The 21889-nt window shown below is 35.6% G+C and overlaps 1 protein-coding gene across 13 annotated transcripts in view; it reads right to left on the reverse strand.

Moving 5' to 3' along the window:
• Positions 1–21889, reverse strand: part of LOC121304414 (transcription factor 4-like) — a 172921-nt gene that overhangs the window by 57450 nt on the left and 93582 nt on the right. For 8 of the 13 annotated variants that reach the window (XM_041235609.1, XM_041235592.1, XM_041235565.1 and 5 more), the window contains 2 exons: positions 8233–8362; positions 6960–7009 (listed from right to left, as the gene is read on the reverse strand). The exons of 3 other annotated variants lie outside the window; for them this stretch is intronic. In XM_041235609.1, coding sequence (XP_041091543.1) covers positions 6960–7009; positions 8233–8362 — 180 coding nt within the window. Of the gene's footprint in view, positions 1–6959; positions 7010–8232; positions 8363–9059; positions 9248–21889 lie in introns of those variants that run through there. 2 more of the 13 variants (XM_041235637.1, XM_041235628.1) reach the window with 2 other exon arrangements.

Raw genomic sequence — 21889 nt, forward strand, 5'->3', positions numbered from 1 at the left:
GTTCTTCTAGGTTGCAATAGAAAGGAGCTCTTTTCTTGAGCCCTGCCCTTTTAGTTGCATCCCCTTTAGGTGTAGATGTGCATTTAGAATCTGGGACTTCTCACTGGTCTATAACCATACATTTATACAGAACAAGATCACACCTGATTGAATATACATTTGTTGTAGAACATATAGATGTGAATAAAAAGAATGCATGTTCTTACTATTTGTGTTTTGATCTTATACTGAATAATGCTCTTTCCAAGGCCCTTTCACTGAAACCATACCCTGCTATCCTGGAGAGAAAATGTTTGTATACACTAATTAAGGATTGGAATTGGTACACTTTTCATTCATTAAGGCCGGTACACACCTAAGGGTTAGGCCAACACACAACAAAAGACACTGTTGCATGTCATGCGTAACTATTTCTGATAATATGCTGTAATTTATTTTTGTGAAGCATGTTATTTGTATAAAATATTTTAGTGGGTATGGTCTACTTAGTAGTATGGTCTTTGTATTGATGCTTGCAGTATTGAAATCTACCTGTGCTGGTCCTGCGGGCACAAAATCAATAAACTAAGCTAAACTAAAGTATTTTATACATTTAAAAAATAAATATCTATCTATCTATATATATATATATCTATATATCTATATATATATATATATATATATATATATATATATATATATATATATATATATATATATATATATATAAACCAACATCTCTACTGCATTTTGATTTAGGCATGCTTGCATAAAACATGGTACAGGTTATTACAAACATTTAGAACTCCCCTCTGCAAATAGTATTAAACATACCAGTCTTATATAAACTAGCAGATTTAATTGATAACAGCAGATCATACATGCAACATGTTGTTCTACATCATTTTGTCCTTTTGTACTCTGTAATCCATATATTATAAACATTTTTATAAATTAACCAAGACATTTGATATGAAAATGTAATTAGGATTTTGATAACATTATTATTATTTTTGTTTTCTTTAAATACTTCTTGGTAGAACCTGGTAGTGCTTGGATATAGATCTCAGTCACCTAACCACAAAAATAGAATTCAACCCTATTTATTTAGCATCGCTTTACTGTTACTCACATCACAGCACACTGGCAGGACTGTAATCTATAATGATGATATACTAAGATTTAAATTAGAAAATACTGCATGAAATCATTGCTAATGAAAAAAAAAAAATCATTTCTAATGTATATTATATCTGTCTAATTCTACTTTTGCTGGTTTCTGTGTGTATAAACAACTTGCATACCCTTATTGTTTAGGTTGACTGACAAATCTCAAACTTTTCCAATCGAAGACGAATAGAATATACCTTTATCCAAGGCGGCTTACAGAGGCTAGGGTGTGTGAACTATGCATCAGCTGCAGCTACAACAACGTCCAGTCTATACAGGAGAGGAGTCCAGTTAGTAAAAGAGTACGGCTCCCAGACTACAGAATACATACTCTTTACAGTACTAAATACACAGCATTATTAGTGTTAATTATATAAATATTTATATATTTAAAAGTATTAAAAAGCTAATACCTAAAACAAAATAACATTAAACTCAGTTTAAGTGTTCTCTGAGCTCTATTAAAAAAAAGAAATGTTGAACTCATTTAACAGCCAAGTCCTCTTCCATCTACAATTATTAAAATCTGTTTTAATATACCAAAGCGATTAGCGACATGTGAAGTGATTTAAATTGGGCACTCTGTTAAAACACAGCCGATAGGCAGGGGGATAAATAATAACCATCTCTTTAACTCCACAAGGGGGCATTGGCTAACACAGCAGGGTCCATGGGAATTAGGTACAAGATTTAACTTTCTATATGATGCTTCAGAACTTTTCGCTGCTCTCTACCCAGACAAAATGTGCATGCAATAGTAGAAACATTTCTCATTTCTTCTGGTTGCCAGGCAAGCTACCGGTGTTCCTTGATATCTTGTTATCTACAGCAAAGGTTTTGCATCACCCTACAGAATTTACTCATTTTGCTTCATAAAGTCGAATGAAACCTGTTAAACAATGTTACATTAACATATTGAACTGCATACCGCTTTGTAGTTTCCATATAGTTAATGAAAAAAAAAAGATTGCTAAAAGATTAAAAAAAAAAAAAGTAACATTTCAAAATCTAACATGAAATACTGTACTACTAATATAGCTTTCGATAGACTTTTGCGATATCATTTCATAGTAGTAATAACAATCATATAGTTTTTTTTTTTTTTTTTTCTCATTAATTCTCAATCCTACAATGTTAAGAGGTGATACTACTAATGATTTGGCCACGCTATATTTGTAAAGTATCATCCATCATATAGTTTTTTTTTTTTTTTTTTTTTTTCTCATTAATGTCTCAATCCTACAATTCTAGGTGATGCTAAGGTTTTGGCCACAGCTGTACATTCTGATCATAAATGTGGAAGTTAAATTTAAGCTTTATAATGTAGCTCATTGATCATGTGTTTGCGATGTGTGTAAATATTATTATTATTATTATTATTATTATTATTATTTTAATTTTATTATTATTTTTTTTTCATCTCTGGAGCAAAGCAACTGCGAGACAGGGAAGACAGGTAGGCTAGCAAACAATAAAGTTTATGTTTCCTACTTGACGTTTAGGGAGCCAGGGACTGTCAGAGTGCAGGGACTCTGAGTCTCTACGTGTGTATGGGCAAGGTTTATTTTCTGAAAATATAGTTGCATGACATATGCTGACAACATTGTGGAAACCACAAGAGCACAGTTAAACACCAATAAACAATTCTAGTCACATGAAATAGTGGTGTCTGTATTTTTTTTTTTTTAATGCATTAAAATGTGCAATGTGCCTTAATAAAAAAAAGGCTTTTAATTTCACAGTATGTGCATGGTATACACATTTTATCCACAAATAAATAAATGGATTAAAAGATCTTGCCCAGCAAACAGACCATTTTACACCAGTATACTATGCTCTCATTGTGTGTACTGTAGTAGAAATCCACGAGGGCTTGGGGTTCTTAATTTTGTTTTACAACAAAATTATAATGCAACTGTAATTCAGTATTCATTCACTGAATGTGGTTTCCAAAAAAAAATACTTTTTACCGAGAGTTCCATGTGCAAAACAATAATAAAAACAAACAAACATTTATGATCAAGAGCACAAGTTCTGATACGTGGTACCCAAAATGTTTGTGCTTTAAGTATCTTATTAAAGCCGATATAAAATTTTACTGTCTTCATGGTCTTATTGAACTTCCCCCGTGTTACCGTTCGCGAGTCCCAATGTTTACAGTCTACATCAGATGAGTCCTTGACTATTTTAGGGTAAATCCCAACTGTGCCTCCTGGTAGACCCTGGTCAAATTTAATTAATTTGTCTAGATGAAAATTTATATTCTGACTAAATTAAAATACATGTCTTTAGCATTTTTATATATATATATATATATATATATATATATATATATATATATATATATACACACACACACACACACACACACACACCTAAAACTTTTAATCTTTACCTAGATATGCATGTTTAACATGTCTGTTTGTTTTTGTTTTTCTGTGAGTTTTACATATCAGAATTCATGACAGCATTAACACTAATTAAACATACGAGAATAAAATATTTTCTTCAAGAAAAAACGCATTGGAAATTAAACATTTTAGAGATTATTACACACACGTTCAATCAGTCCCTCCATTAAAAAAACAAAACAAAAATCAAACAATAGCAGAAACATGACTACAGCTTGATATACTGTAAATAGCGTGTATACCAACACACTATACATTCTGAGGTTTCAAACTATTCATCTGAATACTATTTAGTATAGTGCCCACAGTGTGGTGTCCACAGTGCTGTGAATGTGTAATGGTATGATTTTTCCATCAACAATGACAAAAACAAGAAAAAGAGTCAATGTACTTTAGAAATACATTTACCAGTGAAACTGCACTGCCTAATGGGAACTAATTTCCTTTTGATTACCACATTATTTCAAGGTTTCCCTGAAGTGACAGGATAATTGTAGTTTAAGTAAATTAACTTAGTAAACATTTTTGCCAACAATACAATGGGAGCTAGGAAATTATTTAGGAGGGGGGGGGGGCGGGGGGGGCGGGGGGGTGGGGGGGGGGGGGGGGGGGGTGGGGGGGGGGGGGGGGGGGGGGGGGGGGGGGGGTACAGTAATATAGTTTGTTTTTTTAGTTACAAACTTAAATTTTACAGCATTCGTAAGATGACTAGGGACTGTCACCATCTCAGTATGGACGACACTCAACGCCTATCACAGTGTAAAATCAATAATATGGGGTGAGGAAATAATATATTATTATATAATTATATATATATATATATATATATATATATATATATATATATATATATATATATATATATATATATATTTTTTTTTTTTTTTTTTAAGTACTGTTTTGGATGGCACCTCCAGTGCAAAATGACACTGTTTATTTGTTCAAAATAAAAACTACAAAAAAAAAAAAAAAAAAAACGCACCCAGGAGGAACATTTTTCAAATTCTACCTCCGAATTACCATGACTTCATGGTAACGGATCTCTGATAATCAAACCCCTCGACTACTGGAAAGCCCATTCAAAATGCATGGCTAACAATAATCATACTGTTGATACTGTAGTAAGTCCTGACTCTCCTTTTTCTTTTCATAACATACAGTATTTACAACTCTGCAGAACAAAGCTTTTTATACTGATTTGTACTGAACTCTATAGTGTGATATCACAATGAATTCATGAATCTACTTTGTATGATTATTCTTTACATCCAAATCAACAGAGAAACAAGCTATAATTTAAAGATTTTCTACGAACACCTCTATTTTGAAATCAATCAAAAATAACCTTTTAGCAGAAAAAATGCATTAGTCTTCAAGAGAGCAAATAATGCAAAACAAAATTAGAATGTGATTTTAGAATGAGGACATTTGCATTTATATCTTTTTCTTCTGTTTGTATGCTTTTTTTTTTTAATTGGCATTAAATAATGTAAAAACCTTGCATTAACACCAATATATCAACCCACCAATACATTATATTTTATTATAAAAATATTTTAATATATATATTTATATATATATATATATATATATATATATATATATATATATAGGGATATATATATATATATATATAATAAATATTATCACTTAAAAGTGAATATTCGTAGACAGCTGATCCTGTGGACATTCTATACGAACTTGTGATTAAAGATATGCGAACATTAATATTGTGTATATATTATGCACCTCAGGAAATACATTTTAAAATTTCGAATAATAAAAAATGAAATTTTAAAATATAAAAAAGGATGTTACACTTGTCTATAGGCTGATGATGTTACATACTGTACAGTCTTTACTGAAGTAATAAACAAAGCTGTTTGAACTGCTGAAGTGCACTGCTGATCTTTACACATTATTTTCGTCTTAATTGTGCTTAAAATATATTAAATTAATTATAAAAAAACACACAAGAAAAGCAACAGACAAAACAAACATTGAAACAAAAACTAAATAAATACATGTTTTAAAAGACCATTTTATAACAAGCATGGTCTCATTTTATAATCATTTACACGCAATTGAAATACAAAAATAGCAATATTGGTGGTAGTAGTAATAATAATAATAATAATAATAATAATAATAATAATAATAATAATAATAATAATAATAATATTTTGAATATCAATCGGGACACAGCATACTGAAATACAGGCATGCCTTGTACCTTTATACTACCTCTTATGACACATCAATTTAAAGCAACATCATTAATAACAAAACTCCCAAATAATTTTCAAGGAAAACAAGTTACATTTCTACAAGCAAACTTTGTATTTCTTGCCACTTGTAAACAATCTGTGTCTGCACTGCAAAGCAACAAATCTACAAACTTCTCTATAGAACCATTGTAAAGAATTCAAGCTAATCCTGAACATGTGAAATGCATGTTCTGAACAAAATTAAATGTACTGTACATAGGGTTATGTTGATAAAGTGTTGCTATTAAAATTCCTGATTTCTGGTTAGACCTCACCAGTAAACTAGATTGATATTCAAACTACATCTCATGCCAGACTTCTAATGTCCAGTAAATGTGAATGTTCCGTAGTCAAAGCCCACCCAAATCATACAAAAACCACCTGTGAACCGAGACAAGTTAAACTGGTATGATAAATATTGGATTACAATTATCCCATATTATTGGCTGCTACAGTTAGTAATAGGAAAAAAAATAAACAAACCACCCCTTATATGACCATTTTACTGGAACCCAGAGTACCTGAAATCAAAGAGCTTTCATCCAGTTACGAATGAAATGAAAAATGGGACCTACTTTCACAGATGGTCAGCAGAACCACATTTTTTACTTGTATTTTTATTTTCATCCAGCAAGGTAAAAATGCCATTACACAGCAGTCATTGCCTAAAAAGTGCTGATAACCCTGATAAAAACAGCAGACAGCTTTTTTTCTCCCACCCGTTTTTTTATGAGACTCTGCAGCTAACGCCACAGAGGACAATAGGCAAGCTACTCTAAAAATCAGTCATTGCAGCTTCGAGTAAGACTTGCTCAAAACAATGCCTTTAAAATGTAGAGGTAGCAGACTTCAAATTGAACTTACTTTATGCTCATGAATGTGTCCTAGATGTCTATAAAAACAAACATAACAAAAACATGTACGGACCAATTCCAATCAAAGAAAAGTGTCATCTACAGTAACTGTTCAGTAAGTTATATTTATTTATTAACCAAATTGTTTTATTGAACTTTTTTTTAATTTGTGTATACATTAACAGTGGTAACCACGTCAAGTTACAATTTTCACCCACTATCTAAATGAACAAATAAACACAATGTACACATTTATTAAATTGCACTTTAAAACTTACTGAGGATGGTAAACCTGGAGGAACTTTCCGGACTTTCTTTGTCTGTACCTCTGTAAAGTGGAAAAAAAGTAATTAAGTAGAATGATCTATTACGGCAAACTACTAAATGTTTATTCTACTCTTGCGAGAACCCGCCAGACTAAACTTCTCCAACATAATATAATGAGCAAAATTGCAGAAGATGTTGCTGAAATAAAGAGTGGGCTAGTTTCCTAAACTAAAACTATAGTTGAGTTGTTAAAGCCGTGAGACAATACTGACCAATTTATAACACAATAAGACAGAGCAGCGTAAATGTCTTTCTTTACACCAGAGTACTGTCTCTCTTACTCTTGTGTGGATGTGTGCAAAAAGTTGTTTTTTTTTGTTGTTTTTTTTTTTTTTTTTTTTGGATGTACAAAGGTTTAAATGAATAAAAAATAATTTATTTCAGGACATTTCAGACAAAAGCCGTTCAGCTGCATAGAAAGAAAAGATAGATATATAAGCGTGTATATATTTTATATAAAGAAATCACTAATTTTAATGAAATAGCTTGAGAAAGCAGACCTGAAAATCCGTCTGGTCTGTGAAATGAATGTCAATTTTTTTTTTAAAACCATTCATAGACATGATGATGATCATTTGGAAAGCAGAAACTGGTCGTACAAATACTTAAAATAACCTCATGAAATATTACAGGTACTTATTACTATGAAGTATTTTGTAGTAATACATAAATCATTTAAAAGCTAAAACCACAGAAGTCAAAACTCAATACAGATGTGTGTATTCATTCTACTTGCCAAAAAGTAGCTTCCGCAAAATTATATTTTGAAATCAGTGGGTTCAAATTTAAACATTTAGTTTTATCCCAGTTTCAACTGTATCAACTGTATTAACCAGAGGACATGATGAGACACAGGTAAATCGTGTTCTGTGCCTTGCCTGACAAGGTGGAAAGCATTTATATCAATTGAGTATTCTCTCTCTACTACCAACATGGTTCTGGTTTATAAAGGAAGAAGGACTTCAACTCGCAAGCCATTTGAGTGGCTATGCATATTTGTAAGCCTTCCAAAAACGTACTGAATACACAATAAGGACTTCAACATTAAGGATATTTTGTAAACCAAAAAGATGCTAAAAAGGACTCCTTTGCCCTTCACGATGAGCCCAGTGGATGTCACAAACGGATGAACAGTGATGGTTACTCTAATGAGGTGACGAACAGGTTAATATAATGAAGTGACTGAAAGGATCTTAAGCCCATGGCTTTAGGAGAGAAGCTCACCCATGGAGTCGCTGTGCAATGGTCGTCTTCTGGGATTAATGCTGGAGTACTGATAATACTGTGACCCTGGCTTTGTAGGTGAAAGTGCCCCAGGACTACCCATACCCATCTCACCTCCCAGGTGACTCGGCTGAAATGGGAAAAAACACACCAGGTCAATTAAAAAGGTTTAAAATAACGGGGGGAAATAATTATAAAACAAACGTTGCTATAAAATGAATCACAAAGACACCTCTACTTGTTCCTGCTGACAAACAATGAAGTGGATTTAAAAATATTATAATATTATCAATATTATATTATTATTAGAAAATATATATTAAACTTTATTTAAAAAAATAGATCTTCTTTAAATAAAATATGCAGTACAAATATTTATTCTACAGTGAAGCGCTGTACAATTTTTTTATTTAAAAAAAAAAAAAAAAAACAAAACCAGATACTGAAAAAGTATGCTATCCTATATTCAAGTTCGATTCAGAGGGCACAAAAAGTTAATTAAACTACTTATTCAAAAAAAGACAATAGTACATATGTTTATTGCACAACACTTGCCTAAAAAAAAAGTTTACCACCTGTACATGGAAGTGTAATTGTGTTCAATTGCGTAAGTATTAAAATTTTTTGGTGCAATGAAACTTTTTTTTGTTAATAAATAACAATTAAAAATACACCTAAAGTTACATATTTTAGTTAGCAGGTGTAACAGTAGCACGAGAAAAACATCTTACTACATTATAGTACTACATTACTACCTATAAAATCAGGTATCTATAAACAATATCTAACATCCAATTTTCCTTTCCCTCTTGTGAAAGTACACTTACCCAAAACATGCATACCTCCTGATTAAACTTTGCACAGAAAACATGGTTCTCTTAATTACCTTAAATTATTGAGCAACAAAAAGTAGATAAATGCTTGTTAATTTATATAAAGGCAGCACGCTTTTAAAACTCAGACTAGCCATGGCCAAATGAAGAGCGGAAAGTCCAACTTTATCGATACTCTAAGTTAACTTCCAACAACTGAACTAATTACTGTAGTTGATAAAGTACAGAAAGTGTTTTCCCTAATCTAAATTCTAATCACTGTGCCGCTCACAACAGACTTAGTAATGCTTCACTAGCGCACCATTCACATGCAAAACACCCTAAATAGGCCAATTACAACTCAGCTCCTGTTCCCCAGTTAACCCACTGAGAACTGAAGAATTCCACAAGCCATTTGCAAGACAAAACAAAGGCTCCTTGTCTTAAATAAAGTCAGGCTTTTTTATTTTTTATTTTTGTTTTAAAAGAGGAGAAAAAAATGCTAAAACAGAGTGGCACGCCTCCCACAATGCATCTTTTAAAATGGCAATGTAGATCAGAAACTGAGCAATAAAATGATCATGCAGTTATTCTGCCCAATTTCAGAGATGACTACAGTAGATGTCCCCAGCTGGCATCCACTATAAATATTAAGAAAGATAAATGGCAAACATATGAACAGGAACACACACCCCAGGATTAAGACTCAAATGTTGATATTAATAACCAGCAGTATGCCTACTTGGGCACAAAATGATGATTAGAAAATGCAGACATTAAGGTAATGGTGATAATACCACAGAAAAGTGCACAAAAAGTGTTTATTTTTTATTTATTTATTTATTTTTTTGCTAATGGTTCTGTGTATTGACAAAGTATTCTCAAAATTGTTAACCCTTAAGGTTCCTTAAAAAAACAGCCTACTAGAAATACTAGCAGTTAGCTGTTCAATAACAAAAGGCATTATACATAACCCTGAATGATCCAACAGCTATTGTAGCAAAAGTCAATAGGAGGGATAAGGTTACACACTTTTATTTTGTTAATGTTTGCTAATTCAGATTTTAAAATCAATGTCTTACCCCTCACTTATCAGCATGATCATCCCCCTTGCCCCTTCCATTTTTCTGATGATTACCTTGCTTGTATTTTACAGTCAGCACTCACATATCTGACCCTATAAAGTTTTGACTTCAGTGACGGTTAAACGAGTGTGACACACATCTGATTACACTATGTAACACAATTTTTGTTCCTGGGTAGTAAGTGTTATTTCCTAATTGCTCATGCCTCAAAAGTATAGAAAATGGCTATTATTCCCCACAAACTTTGCTTTTGTGACCAGGACAGTGATACTTTGAAATTTACCTATTTCCAATGAGAAAACAACATATGAATCCAAATTAACATGTATTTATACTAAAGTAATACAAAAATGACTACAAAAGATTTAGAAGTGAGTAGTTTTTCAAGATTTACGATTATACTGTAAATCACTTTCACGAACAGCCCCCAAATGTAGTCTCCCATCATGTTCTCGTTATACTGTCCTTGGTAGCGGCGTTCAAAGTCCAGTATATCCTGGTGGAAGCGCTTGCCTTGCTCCTCCGAATACGCTCCTATGTTCTCCTTGAATTTATCAAGATGAGCATCAAGGATATGGACTTTGAGGGACATCCTACAGCCCACTGTGCCGTAGTTCTTCACCAAAGTCTCAACCAGCTCCACATAGTTTTCGGCCTTGTGATTGCCCAGGAAGCCCCGAACCACTGCGACAAAGCAGTGGTGGCATCAGCACCTTCCGGGGGTCCACCAGTGGCTCCGATTTGACGTCGTTCCTCCCCACAGAGAATTCGGTCCGCTGTGGCCAGTCCCGCCTGTGGTAGTGCGCCTTGGTGTCCCTGCTGTCCCAAATGCAAAGATAGCAGGGAAACTTGGTAAAACCGCCTTGGAGACCCATCAGGAATGCCACCATTTTGAAGTCTCCTATGACCTCCCAGAAAAATGCAGATATGTATCCAGTTAGGCAGCTGGAACTAAACTGAACTGGTGGGCTTAAGGCCCCTGTATTTATACTACTATTTATATTACTGGAAAGTTCTAGAAGTTACTCCAAGTTTACTCAGCACTGAATCTATCTGGAATGTTTTCCGGAAATTAAGTCAATTTCAAAATATAACTGTCCTGGTCACAATAGCCATTGTATACTTTTGAGGCATAAGCAGTTAGGAAATAACACATACTACCCAGGAACCAAAAAAAAATAAATTTGTTACACAGTGCTATTTCATCTGATTTGAGTGTATATAGGCTAGCACGTTGTAACCTGCCTTTTACCACCCAAACAACCCCCTGCCTTGGCAAGCATGCACGCACACTTCATATGGAAAGGAAAAATATGACTATGACTATATTGTAGAACATATTTTTCTTTTCTTTGGCACTGTTGCCATTTAATTTTTCTCATTAGAAAACTGGTGACGGAAATCGCGTGTGCATTAATTTGACACATATATATATATTCACATTTTACTTGATTAGTTAACATTTTCTGCCTTTGCTACTCCTATTTGTGTTTGTGATTTTTCATTAAAAGCTTCCGCTAGAAACAAAAGGGGCCTACAGTATATTGGTCTTGGTACTGAAATTGGCTACCAGTCAGATAAAGGCCTCTGTATTACACTTGGACACTGGATCCACCTATGTAATGTTCAACACAAACAGAAATGTTCATGCAGTTAAAAGGACATTCCCAGTGGGGATTTCTCATGCAGCGAAGTATCAGCGTGTCCTCTTATATTACACTTCTGAAAAGCTGAAGATAGGCAGCAGTGCTTCACTTCAGACAAATACTCCAACTCAATTCAGAAGCAGGAAGAGCTCCATTTTGGTACATGGGTTTTTACATAATAAACAGCACTAACAGAAAAAAAATGCAGAGGCACAGTATAGCGCTGGTCCAATAACAGCGGTTTGGTTCTTGACTCTAGAGGCCTATCACATGTGCTAAATGTCACCATTTCTGGAACCGATACATACTGAGCATACAACACAGTAATTATACAACCACGTCAACCAACCTTAACAGGTTAACAGCAAATAATGTAATTGTACTGTACTGTGGGCTGCTACAATATGAAATAGTCCTAAGTCATAACTAGTACCAACGTGGACTTTCGTTATTTGAATATCCTCTTAAAACTCAGAACATTCCAAAATTATTTTACACTGGTATATTGAGGTATTTAAAGCATGGCACATCTGTCAAACTCTAGGTAGAAGTACATTTCAAGTAATGTTCCAGTATTACCTACTATTTTTTTTTTCCATTAGTATTATTCAGTTTTAGGAAATTGTACGTGAAAACTCTAAACAGGCAAGCACATGAGTGTATTGGGATGCGCAAAAAAGGGCAAATAAAAAAGTGCCACCTACAGCTGGCTCTGAAAATGTACTAAAATATCCAAATGGTTGAAGCAAGCTTCCTGTCTCAAAATTCCAACCATTGCCTAAATGATACCATCATTTACTGACCATGTATTTTTCACAGTACTTGTCCATATATGTATGTATGCATATATGCATGCATGTATAACAAATTAAGTCAGTAGTGTGAAGTACAGTTCATTTGCACTGAATATGCTACATGTTAAAGTGTAAAACCCTTGTACATGTATGAATGTATCAAAAAAAAGAAGCTTTTTTTAATACTGCTAACCTATTCAGTGCTGCTAACTGCCAGTCAAATAATTCATAAACCTCCAAATCTTGTCCGTAGACATTAGGCACTGAAAATTTTTTAATTTACTTTTTTTGCTCTTGTGAGAAACGTGGCTTGGTATGAAATGAGCAGCAAGCCTTACACCGCTGTGGCACAGGCAAGCTCTTGAAAATGATGATCAAAGTTAGATTAGGTCTGACTTGTTTCGCACTCACAAAACTAAATGTGGGCATCCAGAAATAATCATTTATAAAAGTGACCACAGTAAAACAAGAAAAAAATGCTGCGGTGACTTTTTTCCTTGAGAGTACAACAGGTTCACGTTTGGCTCAATACATACTTTACTAGCATAATCATTATTATTATCCTGCTAAAACAAGGACATCTGCCTAATATATGGCATGGAAACATCTAGGTTACATTAACTGCTGTATATCACTGTGTTTTCTTCACAGCTATACACCACATATAAGCACATGTGTATGGATACAGTACACAGGTATTTAATTTACTCTTGGCCAGCAGTGTCTGGGAAGAGAACACTGAAATGGTACTTGCCAGATTTGAAGTGAACACATTTTGGTTACATTAAACAGGCCCTCTTTTAAACAAGGGAGATTCGGCAGATGTGGACTGTTGTGGAAGTGACTTTGTGTGTGTCTTTAGCATGTGGCATAATTAAACCGTTGCCCCAGAGATGTGTCTCTCATGGTTTCGGCTTGGAGACTAGCCATAAGAACATAAGAAAATTTACAAACGAGAGGAGGCCATTCGGCCCATCTTGCCCGTTTGGTTGTTAGTAGCTTATTGATCCCAGAATCTCATCAAGCAGCTTCTTGAAAGATCCCAGGGTGTCAGCTTCAACAACATTACTGGGGAGTTGATTCCAGACACTCACGATTCTCTGTGTAAAAAAGTGCCTCCTATTTTCTGCTCTGAATGCCCCTTTGTCTAATCTCCATTTGTGACCCCTGGTCCTTGTTTCTTTTTTCAGGTCGAAAAAGTTCCTTGGATTAGGTCACCGCGTAGTCTTTTTTGTTCAAGACTGAATAGATTCTATTATTTTAGCCTATCTGCATATGACATGCCTTTTAAACCCAGAATAATTCTGGTCGCTCTTCTTTGCACTCTTTCTAGAGCAGCAATATCCTTTTTGTAGTGAGGTGACCAGAACAACACAATATTCAAGATGAGGTCTTACTAATGCATTGTACAGTTTTAACATTACTTCCCTTGATTTAAACACTTTTCACAATGTATCCGAGCATCTTGTTGGCCTTTTTTATAGCTTCCCCACATTGTCTAGATGAAGACATTTCTGAGTCAACAAAAACTCCTAGGTCTTTTTCATAGATTCCTTCTTTAATTTCAGTATCTCCCATATGATATTTATAACGCACATTTTTATTTCCTGCGTGCAGTACCTTACACTTTTTTTTATTAAATGTCATTTGCCATGTGTCTGCCCAGTTCTGAATCTAGTCTAGATTATTTTGGATGACCTTTGCTGCTGCAACAGGGTTTGCCACTCCTCCTATTTTTGTGTCGTCTGCAAATTTAACAAGTTTGCTTACTATACCAGAATCTAAATCATTAATGTAGATTAGGAATAGCAGAGGACCTAATACTGATCCCTGTGGTACACCACTGGTTACCACACTCCATTCTGAGGTTTCTCATCTAATCAGTACTTTCTGTTTTCTACATGTTAACCACTCCCTAATCCATGTACATGTGTTTCCTTGAAACCCTACTGCGTTCAGTTTGAGAATTAATCTTTTATGCAGGACTTTGTCAAAAGCTTTATGGAAATCTAAATAAACCATGTCATATGCTTTGCAATTATCCATTATCGATGTTGCATCCTCAAAAAAATCAAGCAGGTTAGTTAGACACGATCTCCCTTTCCTAAAACCATGTTGACTGTCTCCCAGGATACTGTTACCATATAGGTAATTTTCCATTTTGGATCTTATTATAGTTTCCATAAGTTTGCATATAATAGAAGTCAGGCTTATTGGTCTGTGGTTACCTGGTTCAGTTTTGTTTCCCTTTATGTGGATCGGTATTACGTTTGCAATTTTCCAGTCTGTCGGTACCACCCCTGTGTCAAGAGACTGCTGCATGATCTTGGTTAGCGGTTTGTAAATTACTTCTTTCATTTCTTTGAGTACTATTGGGAGGATCTCATCCGGCCCAGGGGATTTGTTTATTTTAAGAGCTCCTAGTCCCTTTAACACTTCTGCCTTGTTATGCTAAAGTTATTTAAAACTGAATAGGAACAGGTTGACATGTGGGGCTTGTTGTCCGTATAATCCTTTGTAAAAACTTGTGAAAAGTAATAATTTAATATATTTGCTATTTTTTTTTCTTCATCTATGATTTTGCCATTTGTATCTCTTAGACATTTAACCTCCTCTTTGAATGTTCTCTTGCTGTTTGTAATATTGGAAAAAACATTTTGGAATTGGTTTTAGCTCCCTTAGCAATGTTCATTTCTATTTCTCTCTTGGCCTTTTTAACTTCCTTTTGCACTTCCGTTTGTACTCTTTCTGTGTACTTTGTTTTTGGTCCTTTTTAAATGCTCTGTAAAGTGCCTTTTTTCGCTGAATATTTTTTTTAATTGATCTATTAAACCATTTTGGCAATTTAGTTTTACATTTCGATTTGTCTACTTTAGGGATGTAATTGTTATGCGCCTCTAGTACTACATTTTTGAAGAACAGCCATCCTTTTTCTGTGAATGTTTTCTTTATTTTACTCCAATCTACTTCTGTTAGTCTCTGTTTCATACCTTCATAGTTTGCTTTTCTAAAATTGTAAACCTTAGCTTTAGTCATTACTTTTGGGGTTTTAAAAAGCACTTCAAATGAGACCATGTTGTGGTCTGAGTTTGCTAGTGGTTCTTTGACCTCTGTTTTAGTTATTCTGTCTTCATTACTTGAAAAGACTAAATCAAGGCATGCCTCCCCTCTAGTCGGTGCCTTGACAAATTGTGTTAGGAAGCAGTCATTTGTCATTTCCACCATTTCAATTTCTTTTGTCGTGCTCCCCACCGGGTTTTCCCATTTTATATGGGGGAAGTTGAAATCCTCCACTAGTATGGCTTCTCCTTTGCTGCACGCATTTCTAATGTCATTGTATAACAGATTATTTTGCTCGCCGTCTGAATCTGGCGGTCTATAGCATGCACCTATTATTATGCCCTTTTAATTTTTGTCTGTTATTCTGACCCATATTGATTCGGCTTTATTTTCTTTGTCCAGGTTTAACACCTGGGCTTCAAGACTGTTTCTTATGTATAGTGCTACCCCTCCACCTATTCTGTCCTGCCTGTCTTTCCTATACAGTGTATACCCACATATGTTATACTCGTCCCCATCACTCTCAGACAACCAAGTTTCAGTAAAACCTATCACATCATATTTACTTGTTAGTGCAGTAGCCTCAAGTTCTAAAATTTTGTTTCTGATACTTCTGGCATTTAGATAAATGCATTTAATGGTTGTCTTACTGGAGTTGTTGTCCTTGTTTTGATGCGGTCACCTTTCTGTTTTTTTGTTGATTTTTTCCCCCTTCCTTTCTAGTTTAAATGCTTCTGAACCTGCTCATGGCTCTTTTCTCCAAGTAGATTGGGTCCCTTTTTATTTAAGTGCAGTCCATCCTGTCTATACAGATAGTCCTTGTTGTAGAATGTGGTCCAATGATCAAGATAGGTGAAGCCTTCCCGTGTGCACCACGTCTTCAGCCATGCGTTTAGATTCATTATTTCCAGCTGTCCATACGGTCCTTTGCAAGGTGCCGGCAGTATCCCTGAAAATACCACAGTTTTGGTCTTGTCTTTTAATTTCCTTCCTAGCTCTCTGAATTTGTTTTGCAGGGATTCCTGTTCGTTCTAGGAGCCTGTCCATGTTCTCAGTGATGTGCGTGACGGAGGCTCCAGGAAGGCAGCACACGGGGTCCAAATTGTGAATTGAACTTGCTGTGTTTCTCAATATGGAGTCCCCAACAATCATGACTTCCCCTCTGTTTGCTGTCTGGTCACCACTGTTAATAGGGTTCTGGATGTTATTCCTTTTGTTCTCTTGATGTTGGTTTTGCTCATCAAAATTTTAAAGTGGCTCAAATTTGTTGGATGTTTTCATTTCTGGTGGTTGTGTTTGACAAAGTTTCTTTTTTTCCCTGCTTCTGCCTACCTGAACCCAGCTGTTCTGACCTTCTATCTCCCTGGTGGCTTTCAGTCTGTTAGGAGTGGTGCAGACTTCCATGAATTGTGGGTGTGTCAGCTCCTCAAGATCCTTTTGTTGTCTAATTTCTTCCAGCTCCATTTCTAGCATACTCACTAGTTTATGCAAGTCCTGGATCGTGCGGCACCTTACGCACACTTGGTTTAGCTCTGCTGGGTTTTCTCGGATTTCCCACATCATGCAGGTGTCACAGATTACTGGCTTGAAGACCAAGTTATTTATTTATTTTTTTTCTTTTGAAGTTTAGTTTATCTTCTGCAGCTGTCAACCTGCTTTCAAACTGCTTCTAAACTGCTCTGTACTTTTCCACGTCTGTACTTCTCCCACGCTGTCGGTGGGAAGACTGCCTCGTTTATAGCTGCATTGTTCTGTTGTGCTGTTGGCCCCTCCCCTCCCCCGTGTCTCAGAACGGCGCTGAATTTGAATCAGCTGCTCCGAGTTTCAGCTTGTTTGTTATCAGAAAAACACATGCAGCTGTTTGACTTTGAGCTGCAGTGTTTTCCCAATGTCCTGTGTTTTCTGATTAAAGCAATTAAAGATGTACTTTCTCCTTACTGCTTCTAAACTGCTCTGCACTTTCTCACGCCTGTACTTCTCCCATGCTGTCGCTTCCACTCTTCCATATTACATACCTTCACCTAATCTCTCAACCACATCTCCAATGTAAGCAATCACTGACACATCAATCCAACCTTGATGCCAGGTTTAGATCCAAATAGTACAGTTAATATTACAAGTTTAGAAAAAGGTAACACTTATAAAACTTGACGTAATTACACTAAGGCATTAGCCAAAAAAACATTTGTCGCTTGGCTTAAGTTTTACCTTGAATGTATCACTGTTTTGGAAGTTACCAAGAAATTCAGAAGGAAAAAAAAAAAACTTTTACATTGGCAAATATTGTCCTTGCACAATGCGTATATTTATAAGACACCACCATTTAATTTTATTCAGGCTAAAACTCTTCTCTATTATGAGTATATTTTCTGCTTGCAATACCACCTTAAAATCCCCTTTGGGTCAATAACGCTTTTAAACATTGCAACTGTGTAATCCACAATGAAGCGTCAGACAAATGTGGCCTGTTAAACACTGTATACAAAGCAGCCCTTAAAAGACAACCATTGACAGCCCTTTTCTGTTCAACTGAAAACAGATGTTCATATAACAAAAGTCAGTGTTTAATGCTTCTAAACAGGTATTATGATTATTAAAAATGTTAAATCAATATTATTAAAAATCAATATTGTAGCGTTTCAGACAGCCAGAAAGCAGGAGAGAGACAGACACGTTGGTTTCTCGTTCCAAAAGCTTTATTCAGCACTTAGTCACACACACACACAGCTCCCTATCAGCTACACCGGAACCATGGCACCCACGACACAACCACAATAGGGTGTCGCCATGCCTTTTATAACCTCAGCCCCCTGCTACTCTATTCAAACCTTACATATCCTGTTGGTCCTCAGCCGCACACTTGGGGCCAATGGGAACACGCTGAACACTTTAACATACAGTGACTTGCAGACAGGACCAATCATAGGGGAGACACAGACCACGCACTACACGACTGATACAATGGGAAGGGCCAATCACAGGGGAGACAAAGAACATGCTCCCGCGCACAGGCTAGGGTCACACAGCAACAGAGACAGAGTTAAACAATGGCGGGAAATAGAAGGGGAAGGGAACACAATTACAAAGAGGAATGACATAAGGCACACACAGCACGTAAACTCGCATACACAGAAATACAGCACAACACAAATGCAGAGATTGTTACAATATATATGCTTGTTTTGTGATGGCAGATGTGTAAATTATTACAAGCTTGCTTTGGGGAATACATACAGTGGATCTTCAAACTAGAACGCAGCTGGTGAAAATTAACATTATGCAACACACATGTTCAAGAACAATATCAATCCCTTGTTATACTGAAAAATCTTGTACATATATTAAATAAAAAAGATTGCATACAGTTTAAAAATAGAAGTATACCTTATGAAACACATCAAATCTTCGGCTTGTTTTCCCTTTCTTTTAATTACAATAAACCCCTGTCCAGATTACTTTTTCTTGTTTTTATTTTTTAGGTCAAAGCTAGCTCAAGCCAAGTAAAAGTTCTGAACTCACAGGTCTATATTTGAAGCAAAATATTTCATATGTCTTTTATATGACCATTGCTAATCATTAGATACATCCTTTTACTAAAAACTTTAAATCTTCTTTTCACTTTGTTTAATCAAAAAACGGCAAATGAGGTGTTCATGTAGCCTTGTCTTTGTCTTAATGGGTAGAAGCTTTTAAAATCACTTCCTCAACTCTCAGTAACACTCACAAGTTTGCCCAGTCTTTTGACTTGGTGAACCCAACAGACTGCAAGGCAGTCTGAGGCATAATAACCGTCGCACAGGAAGTGAATTTACAGTTAGGTGGAGGATAAATTGGGTTAACCAAAAGTGAACGTAAAGTGATAAGGGACTGGTTATACCTATGATGTAAGAAAGTAGTTTTTAAACTTTGGGTTATTGTACCTTTAAAAAAAAGACGGTACTACATCAAATGCAAAATGCAAAATCATGGCTGCGACCCACCTCTTTTTCAGCAATGAGATGCAAACTCAGCATCCCCATTGCAATTTCTTCTACCCATGTGGGATTTAGAAGACAGTCAGCAAGCCCAAAAACAGTTTCCAGAATCACAACCACGAAAAGGCTGAAGGTCAACAAGACGCTGTTGACGTGTTGTACACTAGCTTTACTATTACATACCAGCTTATACAGTATCTTTGTCTTGCTGTCAAATGTGTTGCTCTGAACTCAAACCGACATACATTTATACAAGTATATGTCAATTGACAGGGATTTGTTTTAAAATTTATATAAGGATGGGACTGCCATCTTTAAATGTTATCACTGCCATCACACTATGGGCTGAATTTTAGTTGTGGAGATTCATGAATTTGTTGGCACCTAGTCAAGCTAGAAAGACCCCACTGGCAGAGCCTTTGAAAACGGGACTCGTTAAGGCTTTGAAGGCTGATCTCCATCACAACTCCATAGCAACAGGGCCCTTCTGTTTGGATCTAACAGTGGGATTACTTTAACTGTTCCTTATAAAACAGGTGTGATCACAGACATTAATAATTAACTGAAATTATCACAAAACTGCAATCGCATAACTCACGACAATCCATTGATTTATGTTCCAGACAACGTAACAGAGGTACTGGAATTAAAAAAAAACAAAAACCTACAAACACCTATTAATATTTGAATATGAACTCGATTGTAGTGGGTGCATTTTTCCTTTCTGAAGAAAACTGCAATCAAGCCCACAGTATTTTTAGTTAGATTCAGAACTGTACAGTGCTTCCTCAATACTCGATGATGAAGTGATTTGGTTGATTTACTGTTGAGCCATGCTGACAGTAAACTGCAAAAAGTCCTACATTTTCTTGTATAAAAGCCCTTGACAAATTAGCTGTTTCTGGTATTTAATTTTTTTTATGTACAAGTCAAAATAAAGAGGGAGAACTGCACTAATATAAAGGAACCCTTTCTCCAGCGCAATCAATCTAATACCTCTTTTAGAGTACAGGAGAAACATGCTGTATGTCTATCAGCATTGTGAAAAAATAAACCAAACCAATGCATCTGACTGATGACATAACAAGTTTAAAAAGACCTGGTAAGTGAAGGTCTTGTCTGTGGGGAGTGCTTTCCGTTTCCTTTTGCGAGCCCTGCCAAACTATATTCGACAAGGCAGGATGCAAGGGGCAAGTGGGCCTGCACATCCTTCCAAAACCCCATTGGCCGGGAGCGGTGGCCAATGAAAACAAATGCTTCTCCAAGTACAATCACCACTATGCTCTGCTACGAGGCAGGATGTTGTCAGCATTCCCCTTCTCAGCAGAGTGCCCTTCGCTTCGACTCTTCACAGTAATCAGATACAAAGCAGTGAACTACCACAGGAACTTAAGACTTTACACTAGGGACAGAGCACTGAGAGGCTGGCTGCCCAAGCCTCTTACCCTGAACACTCACAATCACATTCCAAAGATGTTTCCGCCACAGCGGAATGGCTGTAAATTTCTACAATGTTGATTCCCTTCCAGATAAATTAGGCAAGATGCACTCTGAAGCATGTGCAGTTCTCTTCTTTTACAGAAGACATATTCCAGGGCAGTGGTCTGGATTTCTGGATTAAATCAGTCTACCAAGGCAAAATTGTATACATGCCCGTAACTAGAAAACAAAAAATAAAATGTTTTCACTCAATGTCAATAGAACAGCTATTAGCTAATGTAAGTAAAAACACCGTTAGTTACACATTCACAAAACACATTTACATTTCAGTAAGTGCATAGAGTCCTATACATTAATCTGCATGTTAATGCTTTATGAATATGGATCATCTTCATATTTTACTATTTTTCAGCACAGTAGTTGTATTATTTATTCAGCTTTTAATGAATCATTCTTAAATCTTAAAGAAAAAAAGAAAACTATTGCTTAGGACTGAACGCTAGCAAATGACCACAAATCATGTAGTGGTGTTGAAGGCACCATTTAGTTTTTTATAGTTTTGAATTGTTTCAAATCACACCATTCAGGATCACTAAAAAGTGTTATCCAATGCTATCCTTGTCAGAAGTAAAATAAGAAAACAAATGCATAAAAGGCAGCCCTTCCAAAACTGAGCAGAATGTTTGATCAATGCGAATGTGTTGCCAGCGAGAGGGGAGGAAAAAAAGGATGCCATGCACGTGCCAACCAAAATGTGTCTGTTACTGAAAGGTGAAAAATGGGGCTCAAACTTTCCAAACCTGATGTAAGGCAAATTGCCTTGAGGATAATCCCACATCCCAAAAG

The sequence above is a fragment of the Polyodon spathula genome, chromosome 2 (genome assembly GCF_017654505.1).
Source record: "Polyodon spathula isolate WHYD16114869_AA chromosome 2, ASM1765450v1, whole genome shotgun sequence".
NCBI classification, from domain to species: Eukaryota; Metazoa; Chordata; class Actinopteri; order Acipenseriformes; family Polyodontidae; genus Polyodon; species Polyodon spathula.